This window comes from Callorhinus ursinus, unplaced genomic scaffold, assembly GCF_003265705.2.
Source record: "Callorhinus ursinus isolate GAN/ISIS: 27379988/994484 unplaced genomic scaffold, GSC_fseal_2.0 scaffold10, whole genome shotgun sequence".
Taxonomy (NCBI): Eukaryota; Metazoa; Chordata; class Mammalia; order Carnivora; family Otariidae; genus Callorhinus; species Callorhinus ursinus.
The window spans coordinates 26,369,447-26,391,042 of record NW_027397072.1 but is presented as its reverse complement, the minus strand read 5'-3'; the positions used below and the strand labels follow the sequence as shown (position 1 = coordinate 26,391,042).

Here is a 21,596-nt window from a genome sequence, read left to right as displayed (position 1 = left end):
TTTATAAAGATTTTATTTATTTATTTGAGAGAGAGAGTGTGCCAGTGCACACAAGCAGTGTGGGAGGTGCAGAGGGAGGGGGCAAGCAGACTCCCCACTGAGCAGGGAGCTTCACATGGGGCTTCATCCCAGGACCCTGAGATCATGACCTGAGCCGAAGGCAGATGCTTAACAACTGAGCCACCCAGGCGCCCCACAGAGGATGATTTTATGGGAAAACAAAGGGAACCAATGACTGTGAGTTAAATAGCAATTTAGATATTGGATTGTGAATTTGAAGACATTTTTCAGAATCTTTTTTTTATTATTATATTCAATTAGCCAGCATATAGTGTATCATTAGTTTTTTTTTTTTAAGATTTTATTTATTTATTCAACAGAGAGAGTGAGAGAGTACAAGCAGGGGGAGCAGTAGAGGGAGAGGGAGAAGCAGACTTCCCGCTGAGCAGGGAGCCTGATGTGGGGCTGGATCCCAGGACCCTGAGATCATGACCTGAGCTGAAGGCAGATGCTTAACCATCTGAGCCACCCAGGTGTCCCATATATCGTTAATTTTTTATGTAGTGTTCAACAATTAAGTAGTTGCATATAATGCCTGGTGCTCATCACCACCCATGCCCTCCTTAATACCAAGAATACTCTGAATTTATTTTGCTTTTTAATATATAAACATGAGTATCATAATTCATGTCTAAATAAATTGAAAAGAGCCTTTCCAATAAATAAAAAATAAATTCTAAGTGATAGGTAGCCATATGTCCTAGTTTAATTGGGAGGTTTTTTTTGTCTTTCTTAGTGGTACATAAAATAATGGTGCATGTTGATACTGCTGGTATCTTGGAGTCAATGAAATGTGGTTAATTTATTCGGTTTAAAGGACTGAGATTATTTTAAAATTGTACTCATCTTACTTTTTGGTGTTACTTATTTTATGAAGTCATGGTGATCGTAGATAAATGGTTGATATGTTTTAAGTGTCCTTTCTTAGTAAAATAAAAAAAGTGGCACCCCTGTTTTGGTTCCCCCCATTTTTTTTGAAATTTTATTGGCTTGTGAAATTCAGAGATCCACAGCCACTGTTGTAAAAAGTCTAGCGTATTTATTTTTTATTTTTTAAAAAAGATTTATTTAATTATTAGAGAGAGAAAGAGAGCACAAGCAGGGGGAGCAGTGGAGGGATAGGGAGAAGCAGGCTCTGATAGGGGGCTCAATCCCAGGACCCTGGGATCATGACCTGAGCCGAAGGTAGATACTTAACCAACTGAGCCACCCAGGCGCCCCTATCTTACTATTTTTGACTACAGGTTAATTTTTTTAGTTTGAACAGGTTTCACAGAATGATTGCCAACAAAATACTAGGTACTGACAGTGTGCTTTTGTTTGGATTTGTATTTTTTGCTTCTACTTTGTCTCTTGTTACTTTGCCTTAACAAATCCCATGGAATTAAGTTTACTGTGTTAATAATCAGGTACCACTTAAAAAAGAATGGTAAAAAAATTATGGCTGTTGGTCCATTCTTTATATATTTGGGATACTTTGAGCAACACTAGAAGGCTCTTCTAACCAAAAATGTCTCTTTTTTAGCTTGTCCTGGTGTCTGAAATTTTTATCTTTCAGCCATTCTTTGTATTTGGGACACTGACAGTTAGAAGCTCCATGAAGGCAGGTATTGCATCTGTCTTTTTTATTGCTATAACTATAGCATTCATTCCACTTCTTGGCACATAAATAGATGTTACGTAAATATTTATTCAATTAATAAATGAAAGCAAATGTTATTTGCGACATTGAAACATTATTGGTCATAGTTAAGCCCATGATGTGCTAATTTATTTAACAGAAGAAGAGAAGAGCTTATAGAACACATGACTTTTTTTTTAAAAGATTTTTATTTATTTGACAGAGAGAGAGAGCAGGAGAGCCCAGGCAGGGGGAGCACAAGAGGGAGAAGGAGAAGCCACCCAGGCACTTCAGAACACATGACTTTTGTTCAGAGTGAGCAGACCACTAAAATTTTTTGTTTGCAAAGAAGAATAGGAACAGCAGACCATACAGAAAAGTGTAGAAAACCATTTTGGCTTACTTCATTATATATCTTAGAATGGTTCTGTTAAGAAGTTGCATAGGAGGGGTGCCTGGGTGGCTCAGTCTTAAGCATCTGCCTTCAGCTCAGGTCATGATCCCAGGTTCCTGGGATTGAGCCCCTTGTCGAGCCCCTTGTCGGGCTCCCTGCTCATCGGGGAGCCTGCTTCTCCCTCTGCTGCTCCCCCTGCTTGTGTGCACTCTCTCTCTGACAAATAAAATAAACAAAATCTTAAAAAAAAAGTTGCATAGGAAAAGCAGGACTGAAGAGGGGTGTGTATGTGTGTATATGTTTAATATCGCTATAGTTTTGTCACCGTGAGAGTAAACTTCCTTGTAAAATTGTTTAACTCAAGTAGGATAGATACAGAAGTGTTATTAAGTTCCATTACAGTCAATATAGCCCATTATTTATTGTTTGTTTCCTAAGGAAATAACTGAGTATTGATCCTTTGGGAACCTACTTTTAGTATCTTTTCCAAAGAAGTAAATGTCCATTTATCCCTCTCAGGGCAAGATCACACAGCTATTAGTTTTGCTAGGATTTAACAATACTTCGATTTTTCCACTCATCAGTGTGCCTTCAAATCCAGTGGTATTTGAAACACAAAGCATATTTTGTTCGTCATCTTCATGTGTTAAAGATACCATTTTGCTAAGTATCAGCCTCTCTGGAAGAACTCAAATTCATTTTTTACTTGATACTTTATAGATCAACAGTTATGCAACCATAATAAACATATATGCTCAGTTGTCTTATTCAAAGATAATTAAGAAACTTGGAGTTTAGCTTTTACTTTAGGATCCTTTTGAGGAAATTTGTCCTTTTCATAGAAGGACTGCTAAAAGACCTTGATTTAGTGCTTAAAAATCAGTGAATTTGGTGGCAGTAGAGTGGCTAAATTGGGAGATAATATATTCTTTGCTTTTACCCATTATTCAGTTTGTTTTGTCAACTTCCTTGGAAATATTTAGAGCAATACTTATTTTAATACAAAGTTTATTCGGCAGCTAAAAATTTACATTGAAAATCTGAACTATTTTTCCTTGAGTTACTAATGAGTCTACGTAATGTATATTTTTTGGAATTGTTCTTAAAGTTTTTAAAATAAACTACATTGCTAAAATCGGAACTTTTTTGTACTTTGGCATTTTATAGGTGGACTGTTCATTATAAACTTGACTTGTTTCTGTTTATAGTCCTAAATATATGCAGAGGGATATCCAAGTCAGTAGATGTTTAATCTCAATGGATATCAGGGAAAAACAAATTAGAAGAAATAAAGGTATACTATTTCATACCTATCATATTGCCAAAGAATTAAAAATTCTAACAGTATCGAATATTGGTAAAGATGAGGGGAAATGGGAATTTTTACCCATTGCCGATGTTGGAGAAATATAATTTAAAGCCCAAACCTCCATTTCAGAAAAACCTCTCCAGAGGCAGAAGAGAATGAAAATAAGCATTGAGCCACAATGTGAAGCACATCACAGTCAATCTGCTAAGATATTTCAGAGATCTAAAGAGAGCTCACCCTTTATATGGCCAGATACAACCCATTACATACATGTTCTCAAGATAAATTGTAAGTAGTGCTCAAGTCAGAGGGCTTGATAGCAACATTTCTCACATACAGTTCATTCAAAATCAGTTGGTAATTGGGGTGACCATATGTATTTGTAACTGGCTAAAAATAAACTTGTATTCTTATGATAGGAAGGTAATTTTGCAACTGGGAGCTAGGTGGCCAGCTAGGCTATTAGGTTCCTGTCTTCCCACAAAACTGGCAGAAAGATAGCAAAAAACAGAAAGTGCTATTTCCTTTGGTGCAAATCACATTTCAAAGAGTCCTGGGTTGCTGGTTAGAAGCTTGCTTGCTTACTGACTTACTTATTTATTATTTAAAATAAGCTGTAGTTAAAGTGAGCTGTACACCCAGCATGGGGCTTGAACTCAGAGTCGCCTGATCTACTGAGCCAGCTGGGGTCCCTAGAAGCTTATTTAGCTTTTAAAAAGATTTACATATATTTCAAAGGGATAGAGAAAGAATTTACAATTACAAGTTTTCTAAAGAACGTGCTCGAAGAAAAATGTGGGGGGTTTCTCTTCCTTTCTTTCTTATTTTATTTTATTTTATTTTATTACGTAGGCTTCATGCTCAACGTGGAGCTCAAACTTACAACCCTGAGATCCAGAGCCTCATGTTCCACTGAGTCAGCCAGGTGCCCCATTCTTCCCTTATTTTTAACAAGAAAAATTAAACTTCTCATTTTTTATGCCTTTATACTGATGGGTAAATTGATCTGGCCACTTTAGTGGGCAATTTGCAGTGTTCTGGTAGAGTTGAAGATATGCATACTCTATGATCCAGTACTTTTATTTGTAGTTAAATCCCAGAAAAACTCTTAAAAAAAAAGATTTATTTATTCATTTGAGAGGGTGGGAGAGTGGAAGCGAGTGAGTGTGATGGGGAGGGGCAGAAAGAGCAGGAGAGTGAGAATCCTGAGCAGACTCCCCGCTGAGCATGGAGCCTGACACAGGCTCCATCCTGTGACCCTGAGATCAGGACCTGAGTGGAAATCAAGAGTTAGTCGATGAACCGACTGAGCCAGCCAGGCGGCCCCCAGAAAAACTCTTAATACTTGATGATAAGAGATTTGTAACATTGCCTATTAACAGTGAAACAGTGGAAACAACCAAGTGTGTCTGTGACGAGAATGAATAGATAAATTTTGGTATATTCACACAGTATAATACAGTATTGAAAGGAGTGAACTAGAGCTACAAAATCAACATGAGTACCTGTTATCAATAATGTTGTGTACTAAATCAAATTATGGAAGAACATGCACAGTATATTTATATAATATTTAAAAACATGCAGAATAATACCTATGCAGAACAATGCATATTTTATTTATTATATACATTAGTAAAAGTATAATGTAAAATGAAAAAGCATGATCATCTGCTGGGAGTGAGAGGGGGATGAGGCTTTAAGGTAAAATGAGAAGCTATATGAAGTAATTATCTTAAGGCTGGGAGAGCAAATTCACTAGGTTAATGTGGTATGATTTCTGAGCTTTGCTAAGGGTCTGCAATTTATGGGTATAATTTTAAAGTTCATGTGGTTGTGTTTGTCTTCTCATTCATCTGTACAAGTGAAGGTACTGTGTTAAGTGGAAAGTTGGTCTTAACTATGATTTGACTGTGATGGAGGAAGAGAGGAGCAAGAATGAGGGCATAGGTAAGGAAATGATGGTAGTGATGGAGCATCAAGTCTCAGGCTGGCTAAGAGGGGAAGAAGAAAGGAGAGGGAGGATGGTGGGAAAAGTAACTCCAAGTCTGTTGGCAATCAGCAGATTTCTAGAAGTGAACTGGAAAGACAGGCAGTGAGGAGAGTGGGATGCTTGAAATTGAGATTTTTGACATGGCATAGTCACTGGTTATCAATGTGATCACCAGAGTAGGGGCTGGAGTGGATAGAAGAAAAGGTTTTGGGTTTGGGAGTGATCACTCCATGGATGTGATTTTAGTGATTAAGGCAAGTTTTGGTGCTCTGTATACAATCATTCAGGTATTTTCTTTTCGTATGCCAAGAGTCTTTTGTTCTTGTTTTATTTTGTTTAAACAGTGCCTCAAATTATAGAATCGTATTGTTGTTCCTGAATGAAGATGGTTGTAAATAAGTAAATGGATAAAAGCAAATTTTGTATAATCAGTATTTGGCCTTTTCTATGGCTTGCTTAGTAGTTGGTTAAGTTTCAAACATTAACGTCCAAACTAATGATCCCACTGCCCATTAAGCTATTTTAGTCCCAGATAGGTTCAATAAGGACTTTGTATGGTTGTATGTAGTACATTTCTCTGCTAACTCCAATTTCCCTCTTTCTCTTTTTATAGGACCGCAGCTGAATGCACAGCTAGAAGGTTGGCTCTCACAAGTACAGTCTACAAAAAGACCTGCTAGAGCCATTATTGCACCGTAAGTTTTAAGGGTCTTTACCCAGAATGTTTCATATATTAATTATTAATATAGAATAGTATCTACAGATGGAGCTAAAAAATTAAAAAATAAATGCTATGTTGAGCTGAAGAAATTATATTTAGTCATTTTCATGATTCCTTTGGCTTTCACTTTAACTCAAGGTTAAAGGATTGGCTTTTTTCTCAGGTGCAGTAATTTTTAAAATTTATTTTTTGGTAATAAAACTGACTTTTAAAGCAGAGGCTGATTTGCAGTGCATAAACTTGATGATTTCAGGTTGATGTAAATGAGTAAGTTCTGTTTTAAATATGAAAAAGATCTACTTTAATTCGCTTTTTCCTTATAATGAAAAAGATGTGTTAAACAATACCATGTGATAGGGAGTAGCTAACCAGTTGGGGAATGGGTAGCTTTTTTTTTTTCTTTTTAATGAAGAAAATCTGTGATTGTTTTGTCTTTGAATCTTAGAAGGCTTTCTAGAACTACAAGCTAACAAATACAGTTAAGAGTGTGTCTGTATGTGATAGGAATTCAGTTCGTTTTGATTTGGTTTCCAGTGCTAACTTTCAAAACACATTTTTTTAAGCACATGTTAACTGTTTTCCGAGAAGAGTAAAGGTTGGAGTTTGTCCCATTTTTTTCACAGCAGTCTCTTTTATGTAACTTCTGTTGAGTTAGGTTTGGTGCCCCGATAAATAAAAAATAGTGAAATAATGGCATCTACTTATTGAAGAATATGAGAATTAAATAAGTAAATATACACAAAGAGCCTACATTAATGTCTGGCACATAATAAGTATTCCATAAGTGCTAGGTATTTAATGTGCCAAACATTTTGTTAAGTGGTCCATTTGTATGATCTAACTTGATCTCATTTAATAGATAGGAGGTTGACTGTACCACTTATAAGGTATGTGACATACAAGTTACTTAATCTCTTATGCCTTTGTCTCATTGGTAAAATTGGAATATTAATAGTACCTCCACATAGTTTTTTGATGATTAAATGAGTTAATCTTTATAAACTTTTAGCATAATAACTTAAGCTATTATTTATTTAGTCATTCAGCAAATATGTACCTGGCTAAATGCCAGGTGTTCTTCTTAGTGCTGCTTTTTGTTCATTAAGGTTTTTTGGGGGAGATTTTATCTGTTCTTTTGTTTGGGACATATTCCTGTTTTCTCAGTTTGCTTGATTCTCTGTTTGTTTCTATGTATGAGTCTTCAAAGAGTGGCCTCCTGGAGGAGATGAACCTTATCTTTCAACGTTGCCCTAGCTCTTGGTTGTCTCTGAAACCTTTGTGATTGTCTAAGCATCCTGATTTATTCTTGATAAGTCCTAGTTGTTGAGAGTGTGCCAAGACTTGTCAGTGTTCTAAAGGGGGTGGATCTCAGGCAGCCCCTAGTTATAGGCTGATTGGAAGCCAGACCCTCAGGCAGCAGGTTTTAAAATATGTAGTCCTGTGGGACGGTAGTTGTAAACCCAGTTGGTCTTCAGACCAGGTGATCTAAAGGTGTCCTCTGGGCGACTGGCAAAAATCAGGGCTTTAGATGAGTGTACAAGCTCCTTTCTGGGAGGTACTGGCGAAATGTAGTGAGGCTTAGGGAGAGTGTAAAGATGGTGTCCCCTGGCCTACTTTGCCTGAAAGAATCTCCACGGCCTCCAGATGTGTGGCAAATGTGAAGTGTGGCCCTCAGGCTGAAGCTCTGGGACAAGTAAATAGGTCTGTTTCACAGAAAGACTAGGGATGTGTTTCAAACTGCTGTCTGTGTGGTGCCCTGGAGGCAGTAGCCTGCCAAGAACTGTCTCTCTCCAATTGTTACAGCCCTTTTGGACCCAGGAATGCAGGTCCCCCTGGCCACCAGAGCAGGTGATCAAGGAGTGTCCCCTGTGTAGACTGCATGTGCCTGCCAGCGTTAGCAGGGCCACAGGAGAGCTCATGGCTGGTGCAGACATAGCTTTCACACGGCCGTAGGCTGGGCTGCCCTGTTGGTGCTATCAGGGCAGAGGGAGAGCACCATAAAGTCCCTGCCAGTGCCCCCGTCCCTGGAAAGTCCCAACAGGCCCTGCCTCTCTGATAGATGTTTTAAGGTTAGCCAGTGAAACTCCTTCACATGTAGTCTCGGCACTTTTCAAATTGCTGCTTTTGTGCTGGTTTCCAAGGCGACTGAGTCTGCATGTGAGCCCTTTAAGAGAAGTATCTCAGTTTCCTACAGCCCTTTGGGTCTCCTGGATGTGAACCCTGTTGGTGTTCCAAGCCGGATGTTTTGGGGGTGCATCTCTCTGTTACAGTTCCCAAGGATTGGGGTACCTGATGGGCATGAACCCTTCACTCTTCAGGGAGGAACTTGGGATTCGTGAGATTCCTCCTGATTGTGGGTCCCCTGTGCCAGGGGTGGGACTGCATCCTGCCTCTCCTTCCCATCTTGATGTGGCCCTTTTACCATTTGTTGCAAAGGAGCTATTCAGCTAGTTTTCATTCTTTTCCAGAGGGAATTGTTCGATATGTAGCAGTAGATTTGGTGTGTCCATGGGATGTGAGTTTAGGATCTTCCTCTGCTGCCATCTTGGACTACCCACTAGTGCTGCATTTTGAATAAACTACACTCGCTACTTTCATGGTGCTTACGTTTTAGTACTTGGGAAAACAGACTGTAAACAAATAGTTACAGGCATACATCAAAGATATTGTGGATTTGGTTCCAGACCACTGCAATTAAATGAATATTGCAATAAAATGAGTCAAATGAATTTGTTTCCCAGTATGTAAAAGTTATGTTTATACTGTAATGTATTCTATTAAGTGTACAATAGCATTATGTCTAAGAAAACAGTGTACATACCTTAATTAGAAAATACTTATTGCTAAAAAATGCTAACCATTCAGTGAGTTATAATCACTGATCACAGATAGCCATAACAAATATAATAATAATAAAGTTTGGAATATTGCAAGAATTACCAAAATGTGACATAGAGACATGAAGTGAGCAAATGTTGTTGGAAAAATGGCACCAATGAACTTGTTTGATTCAAGGTTGCCACAAACCTTCACAGTTTTTTGTTTTTAAAGATTTTATTTATTTATTTGACAGAAAGAGACACAGTGAGAGAGGGAACACAAGCAGGGGGAGTGGGAGAGGGAGAAGCAGGCTTCCCGCCGAGCAGGGAGCCCGATGTGGGGCTCGATCCCAGGACCCTGGGATCATGACCTGAGCTGAAGGCAGACGCTTTAACAACTGAGCCACCCAGGCGCCCAAACCTACACAATTTATAAAAAAACAAAAACAAACAAAAAAACCAATGCTATCTGTGAAGTACAATACAGCAAAGCACAATAAAACGAGGTATTCCTGTGTATTCTTTATCAGGTGGTAATGGATGCTAAGAATAATAAAGCTGATAAGAGGACTGAGAGTGACAGGATGGGTAGGGAGGTGCTAGTTTATGTAGGATTAGTAGGAAAAGGTCCCCCTGATAAGGTAACATTTGAGCCTAAATAATGCAAGAGAGAGGTTATGCAGATATCCGGGGAAAGGGTTTTCAGGTTGAGGAACAGCAAGTACAAAGGCTCTGCAGCAGGATATGCTTAGTGTATTTGAGGAAAAGCAAGGAGGACAGTGTAGCTGAAGTGACGTGTACAAGGGGAAGAGTAGTGGATGAGGTAGGCAGCGAGAGCCTAGGTCATGAGCAGGCTTTGTAGACTATTCCAGCAACTTTGGTTTTTATTCCAAGTGATATGGCAAGTCATGAGAAATTTTGAGTAGAAAGGTGACATGACTTGACTTAGGTTTGAAAAGAATTGTTCTTGCTATTGTATGGATGGTCTGTTTGGTGGAAACCGGGAATCTAGTTTAGGAGGCTTACTATAATAGTACAAGAAAGAGATGACGTAGTGGCTTTGATTGGGGGCTAGTGGCAGAGGTGAGGAGAAGCAGTGTACTCGGGATATATTTCAAAGGTAGGACTAGTAAAGTAGAAGAGTCAGGAATGACTCTTGAGTTTTGGCCTGTGAAACTGGAAAGACGGAATTGGTTTTATACTAATAAGGGACAGACGGGTAGAGGTGGGAAGCAGACTTTAAGGTGTTTATGTAGAATCTAGGATTGTATTTTGACCATGTTAAATGTTGAGATGCCTATTAGGTATCTGTAAGTGGAGATTTCAAATGGGCAGCTAGATGTATGAGTCTGGAGTACAGAGAAGAAGGGCCAGGCTGTGTTGATATATATATATCACATTTAAAGTCTAAACAGGCTTTGGTTGCCTAGTGAGGAAAATATAGAGAAGAGAAGAGGTTTAAAGACTTAAGCTCTTCGGCAAGCTAATTTTATTTATTTATTTAAAAACAAATTTTTTTAAAAGATTTTATTTATTTATTTGACAAAGAGAGACACAGCAAGAGAGGGAACACAAGCAGGGGGAGTAGGAGAAGCAGGCTTCCCGCTGAGCAGGGAGCCCAATGCAGGGCTCGATCCCAGGACGCTGGGATAGGCAGATGCTTAACGACTGGGCCACCCAGGTGCCCCTAAGCTAATTTTATTTAGAGATCAGGGTGAAGATGAGCATTTGCAAAGGAGGTACTGAAGGAGGACCAGTGGGGCAGGAGGAAAACCAAGAGTGAGTGGTGTCTGTAGGAGGCAAAAGGATGAAAAATGTGTCAGGGAGGAGAAAATTAATTAGCTGTGTCAAATTCTGCCAATAGGTCAGATAAGATGAGGACTGAGAATTGAAGATTGGATTTGGCAATATGGAGATCAGTGGTGGCCTTGCTACAAACAATTTCTGTGGAGATGAAAGCACGATCATAGTGGGTTCAAGAATCGGAGAGGAAAATAAAGTGAGGATAGTCTTTTTTTTTTTTTTTTAAGATTTTATTTATTTGAGAGACAGAGCACATGAGCAGGGTGAGGGGAGGAGGGAGAGGGAGAGAGACTCTCAAGCAGACTCTGCGCTGAGGGTGGAGCCAGACACAGGAACTCAGTCTCTAGACCCTGAGATCATGACCTGACCCGAAATCAAGAATCTGATGCTTAACTGACTGACTAATCACCCAGGTGTCCTGAGGGTAATTTTTTTTTTTAAAGATTTTATTTGTTTATTTGAGAGAGAGAAAGAGAGAGAGGGCATGAGCACAAGCGGGGGGAGGCAGAGGGAGAAGCAGACTCCCCACTGAGCAGGGAGCCTGATGTGGAACTCGTTTCCAGGACCCTGGGATCATGACCTGAGCTGAAGGCAGGTGCTTAACCAACTGAGCCACCCAGGCGCCCCAGGGTAATTTTTTTTTTAATGGACTTTTCTATAAATCAAGGAAATGGGGCAATGGGAATATGTTGTCAGGTAAGAAATTTTACTTAAGGTGGGAGATATTAAAGTGTTTATACTATAGATGAAATGATCCAGTAGAGAAAGAAAAAATGATGTAGGAATAAAGGGGGGAAGTTTGCTTAATCCTTGATTGGGTGAGAAACAGTGATTAATAATCATTTCTTTATAGTAACTCGTGACATAGGGTCTATGTCATTCTCATCACTTTGCTGGTATTTGGCTATTATGTGCTACCTTCCTAGTTAAAACTTGTTTCAAATGTGGGAACTGTGCTGAATCAACATATAATTAAGTCAAGGTTAGTTATTCATGAAAATGTAGCTAGACTTGTTTCCTTTTTATAGTTAGCTCTAAGTTGAAATTGGCAGTGGCCTGAGAAATGAAATGTTTGAGTCTAAGTTACAAATATATTGATTTGTAAAAGATTTACAAGTTACCTTAGGTTTTAAAATGGGTATTTGAAAATAGTTTTGGCTTTGGTGTGCATGTTTCTGTTATATAGTGACTTTGTAGTTATGTTTATGCATATATAATGCAATTTCCATTTTGTTAACATATGAAAACTTCAAATATAGTCAAGTTTATATATGGTTTCCAGAAGTAATTATTTTCCTTTCCAGAGGAGTTTTTTTTTTTTTTAAGGTAGAAAAGCAACAACAAATATTTTATTGTTCTATAGGCACAAAAGGATCTTTGTTAAGAATATGCTTATTTAGTAATTAGAAAACTTAAAATTTTAAGATTCCTACTTTTATTTCAAATCTGGCCTATTAAAATAAACATTTTTTCTTTTTTTTTAAGATTGTATTGTTAAGTAATCTCTACACCCAACATGGGACTTGAACATACATCCCTGAGATCAAGAGTTGCATGCTCTAGTGTTTGAGCCAGCCAGGCGCCCCTAAAAAACATTCTTTAACTTTTATAAAATTTAGCTCTCCAGGACCAGCTTTTCTTAGATTTTGCCTTCATAGGCATAAGTCATGTAAGGAGAGCCTTAAAAAACAAACAAATCAGAACCTAGAGAGCATACTTTTAAAAGTACTTAATTGCTTATTTGTATATTGATGTAGATTAAATAGAATAACGTCGTTAAAGAATAAACATTGACCCATAAACCCAACTATTGATCAATCTTAATGATTCTTATCTATATGGCATATAGACAGGTGTAGTTGGGGGATTCAAAAGATTTAATTTGATTTAAAAATGTCCTTTGGTTGAATTTAGGACAGCTTTACCTGTCTTGTACAGGAAACAGTATGTTGCCCAGGGATATATATTGATATGATCTAATGAACTAGAAGTTCCAAAAGCCTTCCTACCTGACTGCCAGATACCGTGATGCCAAAATTGTTGTTTATCTTGCAGTATGCAGGGATAACTCCGCAACCCTTAGAATGGAGCTGTACGTTAAGTATGTATCATTTAAGAAACCTCTTATTGAATATAAAAATATAATCAGATAATTGGGAGGGGGCTTGCTTATACAATAAAGCAGATACTATGGATATTGTGGCCATCCTCATACATTTAAACTAGAGTTTGATTTGTTTTTAGTAGTGAACCTAGTAGGAGTAGTATGGAATAAAGGATACTTTCACTTTTCTGTGTACCCTTCTTTATTGTTTGACTTTTTTATACTGTCTGCATGTATTACTTTGAACATAAAAACTAGTTTAAAAAATTTAAAAGCTAGGAAATATTTATATAGAAGACCAGTTTACATATAGTGAAGTACACCTGTTCAGCTCTGCTGGTGTATATGGTGAGACAATGAATCTTCATAAATCATGTAATTAATTTAAGTTACTGGAGATGTGCAACTTGTTTATTTCTAGTCCTTGTTTATTTTAAGCAGTAGGTTATTCATGGCAGTATCTCAGGTCCTGTATATTCTGGCAGTAAAACAATCTAGATATGCAGCATTGTGGTTAGTTTATTCTTATTTGACTTGAATAACTTTAGTAACTTTCCTTAGTTCATAGTATTGTTTAGTTAATATTTGTGAGATTCCATTTTGTAAGAATAAAATATTCTGAATAATGACTTTCTAACCTGGACATTTTTGGGGATATAATCATCTGATATTTTTTTATGAAGCAGGAATCTTGAGGGCCCCTGAGGAATGCCTGTAAATAAAAGAACAAAAGACGAGGTGTAGCGAAACAGAATGGAGAGGGGCAATGTGAGGCTGTTGCTTCTGGAAACTGCTTAGAGCCAGTTGTTGTTCAGGTGGATCCCATATGCTCACAAGTGTTTTTAAATTTAGTTTCTAGCTTTCTAGATCCTAGCTTACCTTAAGTAGATCTTGTAGGCTTTTCTTATTGCTGCAGGAGATAATTTCATCGGTCCAATCTTCTCATTTCATCTAGTTCAATCTTCTTATTTTGCATTTTTTCTGCTATTAAGTAGAACTAGGACTATGAGAACCTGATTTTGTTGAATCCAAGGGTTTTTCTTTTCTTTTTTTGTTCTCTATATCCTCCTTGATGAAAAGTCTCTCATAGAATGCGTGGTAGACTTTTGGCATTCACACTTTATGCTATTCACCTGTAACCTTGAAGGTCTCAGAATGAACAAGTGAAAGTCCATGTCATGTAGTAATTGGTAATTTTCCTGACATAGGAATTTAAATTATACCCACACTGCAAGGTTGCTGTGTGGGAAACTGTCATTTAACCAGTGAATGACCATAGACAATGGCCTTGCATCCTCATTTGATTGCAGTTCTGTGTGGGGGCACAGAAATTCTGGAAGGTTAGGAACTGGACTTGGTGATATAAATGGTCTGCTCTGAAGGAGTAAAGGGAGAAGCAAAATTACCCTGTTACAGGAAGGATCAGTTTTTAGAGGCATGGTTTTAGTCTAATGAGAAATTTTAGATGTTAAAGTATAATTTTGAGTTTGCTTTCATTGAGGTTACATTGGGAACCAGAATGACCTGGAAAAGCTAGTAGGGATGACTTTGCATTAAGGTTTTAAGAGCCTGTGAAATACTGATTGAAATACACTTTCATGATGTATATTCAGTTATCTGTAGGGCTCACGTTTTCATTGCTCTTCTGACTATAATGCACAAAAGAAAAAAACCTTAGATGGTCTCTTAGTGAAGCCTCTTCTATTATGCATGATCCCTTAATGAAACCTTGTTTCCACATATATTTAGAATCATAGATTCTCTTAACAAGAGAAGGGTCTAGGAGCAGAGGATCAGTGGAGAGATTTTTGATTATTACCATGGCTCTCTTCATTACCATGTATCTGGGCCAGGATAAAGGAAAGTACTAGAAATTCTTGTCTTTGGCTCTGATCTTGGTCCTTTCATGAAGTAGAGTTTCTCATGATTTGGGTTAAGAAGGATGGTACACTTAATGATTTTTTAAAAAATACTCTGCCCTATATTCTCTATTCAAGTTGACACTCTCCCTCTCTTTTTGCAACTATTTTGTCTTTATTTCAAGCAGACTTTTAAGCCCTCAAGTTCAGAAAGGACTGAAACCATGAAATCTGAATTCTATTATAAAACATATTAACTCAGTTAATCATGTTTTGAAAACCACCCACCTTCCTACAGTCTTATAGGATATATGGTATTCTTCCAGTTTTTAGGGTTGTTGATTTTCCTACTGCATGGAAACCTTCCCTTCTTCCTTAAGATATATAGAGGTCTCTTATGGTAGTTAAGAATGGGTTCTGGAGCTCCACTGCCTACCTTTAAGTCCTGGTGTGGCCACTTACTATTTGTGTGACCTTGAGCAAGTTTTTTAACCTTTCTGCTTTAGTTTCTTCATCTATAAAAGAAAAATAATAATTCCTATCTCAAAGGGTTGGTGTGAGGATTAAATGAATTACTGCTTTGGATTACATGGATGAGTGACACAGAATAAGCTTTCAGTAAATGTTAGTTATTACCATTATCATAATTATCCTCTGTCTTCTCCTCTTTCTCATCTACTCAATACCTACTTGGTCACTAAGATATGTCAGTTTTTCTTTTTAGATTGTAGAACATTCATGTATCATTTCCCACTGGCACTGGGACCTTTCTAGACCATGAGATTTGCTACCTCAGTCTCCGGTTTCCAAGAGAGCCATCACTTAACACCTCCTGCCTCTGATCTCATGTTTTTCCGTACTAGACTACTAATAGTTTTGTATTGTCACTACCCTGCTCTGGAGTGTACAGCAGTTTTTCAGTAATTTGTTTTATCAAGCCCAGACTTCTCTGTCTGTGGCTTAACTCTCCTTCTTGTTCCACTCAGGCCAGTTTCATATTTTCTCACATCAGACACTTGAACGTTTGCTCATGTTCTTCCTTCAACTTTTATGCCCTTCCTTTGTGCCTTTACCTCTCTACTCCTAGTATTTCTATTCTACCAATACTTTAAGAACCTAGTGTTTCTTTTTTTTTTTTAAGATTTTATTTATTTATTTGAGAGAGAGAGAGAGAGTGAGCAAGAGAGGGACAGAAGGAACAGGGGGAGGGGAGAGAGAGAGGGACAAGCAGACTTCCCACTGAACAGGGAGCCCGCCACGGGGCTCAATCCCAGGACCCTGGGATCACTACCCAAGCTGAAGGCAGATGTCTAACTGACTGAGCCACCCAGGTGCCCCAAGAACCCAGTGTTTCTAAGACGACTTTCTGGGCTTTTAAGAACTACACGTGGGTAGGAACAGGATTGGTAAAACTGGGAGATATTCGTGCTGGAAAGACTGATTGAGAGAGAGATCAGAGTATGGACTGAGGGTCAGGGCTTTTAAATTCAAGAATGGCAAACAAGAATTGAAGTCTGAGAAGCAGATCTAAGATGGAAGGACCAGTTTAAACTGTAAGGATTGGGATGGGGAGGGATGGGCTCTGAGTGACAGCTGAGAGCAGAGCAGTATTGAAAACATGAGAAGTTATTTAGGTTTGAGACAGACCAGGACAGGTCCTGATGGATCAAAGGATTTTTAAGGTCCACATACGGGGCAAGGTAGCATATTTCTGAACTGACAGGGGGAGCCAGTTATGTTAAGATCAGGAAAAGTTGTTAGGAATCTGAAGTAGTCAGTATTGGGATGTTGGGCACTGGAAGACTGGGGACATAACTGGAAAAAATTGAGCCCTGGTTAGGCTAGAATATCAAGATCAGGAATACCGAATGTGCTGAGCCATACAACAACTTACATGTCTTCTGGCTAAGATTAGAACTGGGTTGTGAGAATATTGCTGTCCTGAAGCAACTTGATAGGCTCTCTTGTGCCAGAGGTATACGGATAGAGTATACTACCATTAATCCAACCAGTAAGGCCTTCAGTGATTTCAGGGTGTTTAGTATAGGTCCCACATTACTTAACTCTTGATTAAGCATACTGCTATCCTATATTGCTGTGATTGACTTATGTGAATTTCTTTTTCTCCATTCATAGTTTAAGCTAGATCAAATGATGACCCTTTTAAAAACAGAGCTCTGTTGTGGTAGAATTAACATACAGTTGCATGTATTTAAAGTGTATAGTTGGATACATTTGAAGTATGTATATACCTGTGAAACCATCACAGTTAAGGTAATAAACATATTCATCATCCTCAAGTTTCCTTGTACCCTTTTGTAATTCTTCCCTTCTGTACCTCTCTGCCTCTTCTTTCCACCCACACCCATTGACTTACTCTGTGTTGCTACAAACTAGTTTTTATATTTTAGTGGAATTTTGAACTCTTTCTGTCTGGCTTTTCTCAACATATTTCTTTCTTTTTTACCATCTTTTTTTACATAATTATTTTTGAGTTTATCAGTAGTTCATTCCTTTCTCTTGCTGAAGAGTACTCCATTGTATGACTATACCTCAGTTTGTTTATCCGTTCACCTTCGGAGGAATATTTGGTTGTTTCCAGTTTTTGACTGTTGCAAATAAAGCTGGGATGAACATTTGTGTACAGATCTTTGTGGTTATAATGCTTTTAGTTTTCTTAGAAGTGGAAAGCTGGGTCCCATGGTAGGAGTATATTTAACTTCTTAAGAAATTGCCAAATTGTTTCCAAAAGTGGTTGTAACATTTTATATTCCCACAAGTGTAGCTTGAGTTTCAATTCTACATCCTTAGCGTACTTGGTATGGTCACTCTTTTTTTAATTTTAGCTATTCTGCTGGGTGTTTAGTGGTAGATTTTTGTAGTTTTAATTTGCCTTTCCCTAAATGATATTGAGCATTCTTTTATGTGCTTATTTGCCATTCCAGTATATTCTGTTTTGAAGTATTTGTTCATATCTTTTCCTATTTAAAAAAATTGTAGTAAAATACATATAACATAAAACTTACCATCTTAGGCATCTTTATTTTTTATTTTTTTAAAAAGATTTTATTTATTTGAGAGGGACAGAGAGACAGAGAGAGCATGGGAGGGGGGAGGGTCAGAGCGAGAAGCAGACTCCAGTTGAGCAGGGAGCCTGATACGGGGCTTGATCCCAGGACTCCAGGATCATGACCCGAGCTGAAGGCAGATGTTTAACTGAGTGAGCCACCCAGGTGCCTCAACATTTTTTTTTTTTAAAGATTTATTTATTTATTAGAGAGAGAGAGAAAGAGTGTGCGTGTGTGGGGGGGAAGGGGCAGAGGGGCAGAGGGAGAGAGAGAAAGAGAATCCTCAAGTAGTCTCTGTGCTGAGTTCGAAGCCTGACTTGGGGCTTGATCCCAGGGCCCTGAGATCATTACCTGGGCCAAAATCAAGAGTCAGACGTCTGTTCAACCAACTGAGCCACCCAGGCATCCCCCATCTTACAGTATAGTAGCATTAAGTACAGGCACGTTATTTTGCAACCAATTTTCAGAACTCTTCGTCTTGCAAAATGGTTATCTGTTTTAAGTATTGGGTTTGTTTTGAAATTTCTTTACATATTCCGATATAAATCCTGTGTCAGATATATGCTTTGCAATTATTTTCTCCCAGTCTTTGTTTTGTCTTTTCAGTTTATTGTGTAGCTTGAAATCAGCTAAGGCAGGAATTAATTACTCCACATTAATTGGAAAATTGCTACAAATCAGGGCTTGATTTATTGTTTGTTGATTGTCTATACTTAAGAAATGGGGAAAGTGTTAATAATGCAGATTAAACTTAAAATTATGTTGTGTCCATAGCCGTTACATTATAAAAAGTGTAAGAAAGCATGGAAGGAAATATTCCTTCTAATACTGGAAAACTGTTATCTAATCAGCAGAGAACTCATTCAGGTCAGACATATGTCTTCATTGTTCCAGCCTTGTCAGTTGCAACCATCACTTGGCTATGGTTATAAGAATTAGCGTGAAAGCATTCTGTGACAATCAATTGACTGTGTGGAATTTGTGATAAAGAGAATTATATATTTTTTGTTATTTGTAAATTGTGTGGTACATATCTTTTTATCTCAGTAGGGTTTATATTAAGTTTATGTACACATGTATACATTTTTTCTTTTTTTTCTGCAGAGACAGTTGTTAAATATTTACCAGCATACCACTGGCCACACACTAATAAGTAAGCACCAGGAAAATGTGTTTTAGACTCATGTAACTTAAATGAGTCAAGAAATAAAAATGAGGTCAGGAAACAAAGTCATTCCATAGGTGATAAGAGAACCAAATCTAATTCTGAGACCAAAAAATGAAAGGGATGAGTAGTAGGGAAAGAAAATGAAAAGCACAATACACAGAAGGCCAAGTCAGTTCTCTTATTACTAAAGACACAGAAGAAGTGAGTTATTTTCTTCTAGGAGTTTTATGGTTTCAGGTCTCACAGTTAGTTCTTCAATCCATTTGGAATTTATTTTTGTGTATGGTATAAGAAAGTGGTCCATTTTCATTCTTTTGCATATAACTGTCCAGTTTTCCCAATACCATTTGTTGAAGAGACTGTTTCTTCCCTATTGTAAATCCTTACCTCCTTTGTTATAGATTAATTGACCATATAAGCATGGATTTATTTCTAGGCCCCCTATTCAGTTCCATTGATCTGTTTTTGTGCCAATACTGTACTCCCCCCGCCCCCCAGCTGGGGGCGTTACATTAACATTTATTTGTTGAGCTTTTTTTTTATTAATTTAATTTAATTTTATTATGTTATGTATGATACATTACATCATTAGTTTTTGATGTAGTGTTCCATGATTCATTGTTTGCGTATAACATCCAGTACTCCATGCAATATGTGCCCTCCTTAATACCCATCACCGGGCTAACCCATCCCCCCACCTCTAAAACCCTCAGTTTGTTTCTCAGAGTCCATAGTCTCTCATAGTTCGTCTCCCCTTCCAATTTCCCCCCTTCATTTTTCCCTTCCTACTATCTTCTTTTTTTTTTTTAACATATAATGTATTATTTGTTTCAGAGGTCCAGGTCTGTGATTCATCAGTCTTACACAATTCACAGCGCTCATCATAGCACATACCGTCCCCAGTGTCCATCACCCAGCCACCCCATCCCTCCCACCCCCCACCACTCCAGCAACCCTCAGTTTTTTCCTGAGATTAAGAGTCTCTTATGGTTCGTCTCCCTCTCTGGTTTCATCTTGTTTCATTTTTTCCTCCCTTCCCCTATGGCCCTCTGTCTTGTTTGTCAAATTCCTCATATCAGTGAGATCATATGATACCTTTCTTTCTCTGATTGACTTACTTTGCTTAGCATAATACCCTCTAGTTCCATCCACGTCATTGCAAATGGCAAGATTTTTTTTTTTGTGGCTGCATAATATTCCATTGTGTGTGTGTGTGTGTGTGTGTGTGTGTGTGTGTGTGTGTGTGTACACACACCACATCTTCTTTATCCATTCATCTGATGGACATCTAGGCTCTTTCCACAATTTGGCTATTGTGGACATTGCTGCTATAAACATCGGGATGCATGTACCCCTTCAGATCCCTACGTTTGTATCTTTGGGGTAAATAGCCAGTAGTGCAATTGCTAATACCATACTCTTTTAATTACTATAGCTTTGAAATCTGGGATTGTGATATTCAGCTTTGCTCCTCTTTCTCAAGATTGCTTTGGCTATTTGGGGTCTTTTGTGGTTCCATACAAATTTTAGTGTTATTTGTTCTAGTTCTATGAAAAATACTGTTCCTACTTTGATAGAGATTGCTTTGGCTGTAGAAACATTTTTCTAGATACCTCTTTAGGCAAGGGAAACAAAAGCAAAAATAAACTATTGAGACTATACCAAAATAAAAAGCTTTTGTACAGCCAAAGAAACCATCAACAAAACAAAAAGTCAGCCCATTGAATGAGAGAAGATATTTGCAAATGATATATCTGATAAGGAGTTTATATCTAAAATATATAAAGAACTTCTACAACTCAGTAACAAAAAACCAAATAATCTGATAAAAATGGGCAGAGGACCTGAGTAGACATTTTTCCAAAGAAGACATACAGATGACCAATAGACACATTGGAAAGATGCTTAACATCACTAATCATCAGGGGAGTGCAAATCAAAACCACATTGAGAAATCACCTTACACCCGTTAGAGTGGCTAGAATCAAAAAGCCAAGGAATAACAAGTGTTAGCAAGGATGTGAAGAAAAAGGAACCCTCTTGCACTGTTGGTGGGAATGCAAATTGGTGTACCCACTGTGGAAAACAGTATGGAGGTTCCTCAAAAAACTAAAAGTAGGGGGGCGCCTGGGTGGCTCAGTTGGTTAAGTGTTTGCCTTTGGCTCAGGTCATGATCTTAGGGTCCTGGGATTGAGCTCCTCATTGGGCTCCCTCCCTGCCCAGTGGGAAGTCTGTTTCTCCCTCTGCCCCTCCCCCTATTCATGGACGCTTTCTCTCTCTCTCTCTCTCTCTCTCTCTCTCAAATAAATAAATAAAATCTTAAAATAAATTAAAAGTAGAATTGCCACATGATCCAGTAATTCCACTACTCGGTATTTACCCAATAAAAACGAAAACACTGATTTGAAAAGTTATGTGCCCGCCCTACATTTATTGCAGCATTATTCACAATAGCCAAGATAGGGAAGGAACCCAAGTGTCCATCAGTATAGATGAATGGATAAAGAAGATGTGATACACACACACACACACACACGCACGCACGCACGCACGTGCACATGGACACACACACACACACAATGGAATATTAGCCATAAAAAGAATGCGATCTTGCCATTTGCGACAACATGGATGGACTTAGAGGGTATAAATGCCTAGTGAAATAAGTCAGAGAAAG

General features: G+C 38.1%; 1 protein-coding gene across 9 annotated transcripts in view; it reads left to right on the top strand.

Annotated features, from left to right (window-relative positions):
* The window catches only part of MEMO1 (mediator of cell motility 1), a 119,127-nt gene that overhangs the window by 50,344 nt on the left and 47,187 nt on the right, over nt 1–21,596 (top strand). For 6 of the 9 annotated variants that reach the window (XM_073897235.1, XM_025868012.2, XM_073897232.1 and 3 more), the window contains one exon: nt 5,991–6,072. In XM_073897235.1, coding sequence (XP_073753336.1) covers nt 5,991–6,072 — 82 coding nt within the window. Of the gene's footprint in view, nt 1–4,294; nt 4,310–5,990; nt 6,073–12,775; nt 12,822–21,596 lie in introns of those variants that run through there. The other 3 variants (XM_073897229.1, XM_073897231.1, XM_073897233.1) reach the window with 2 other exon arrangements.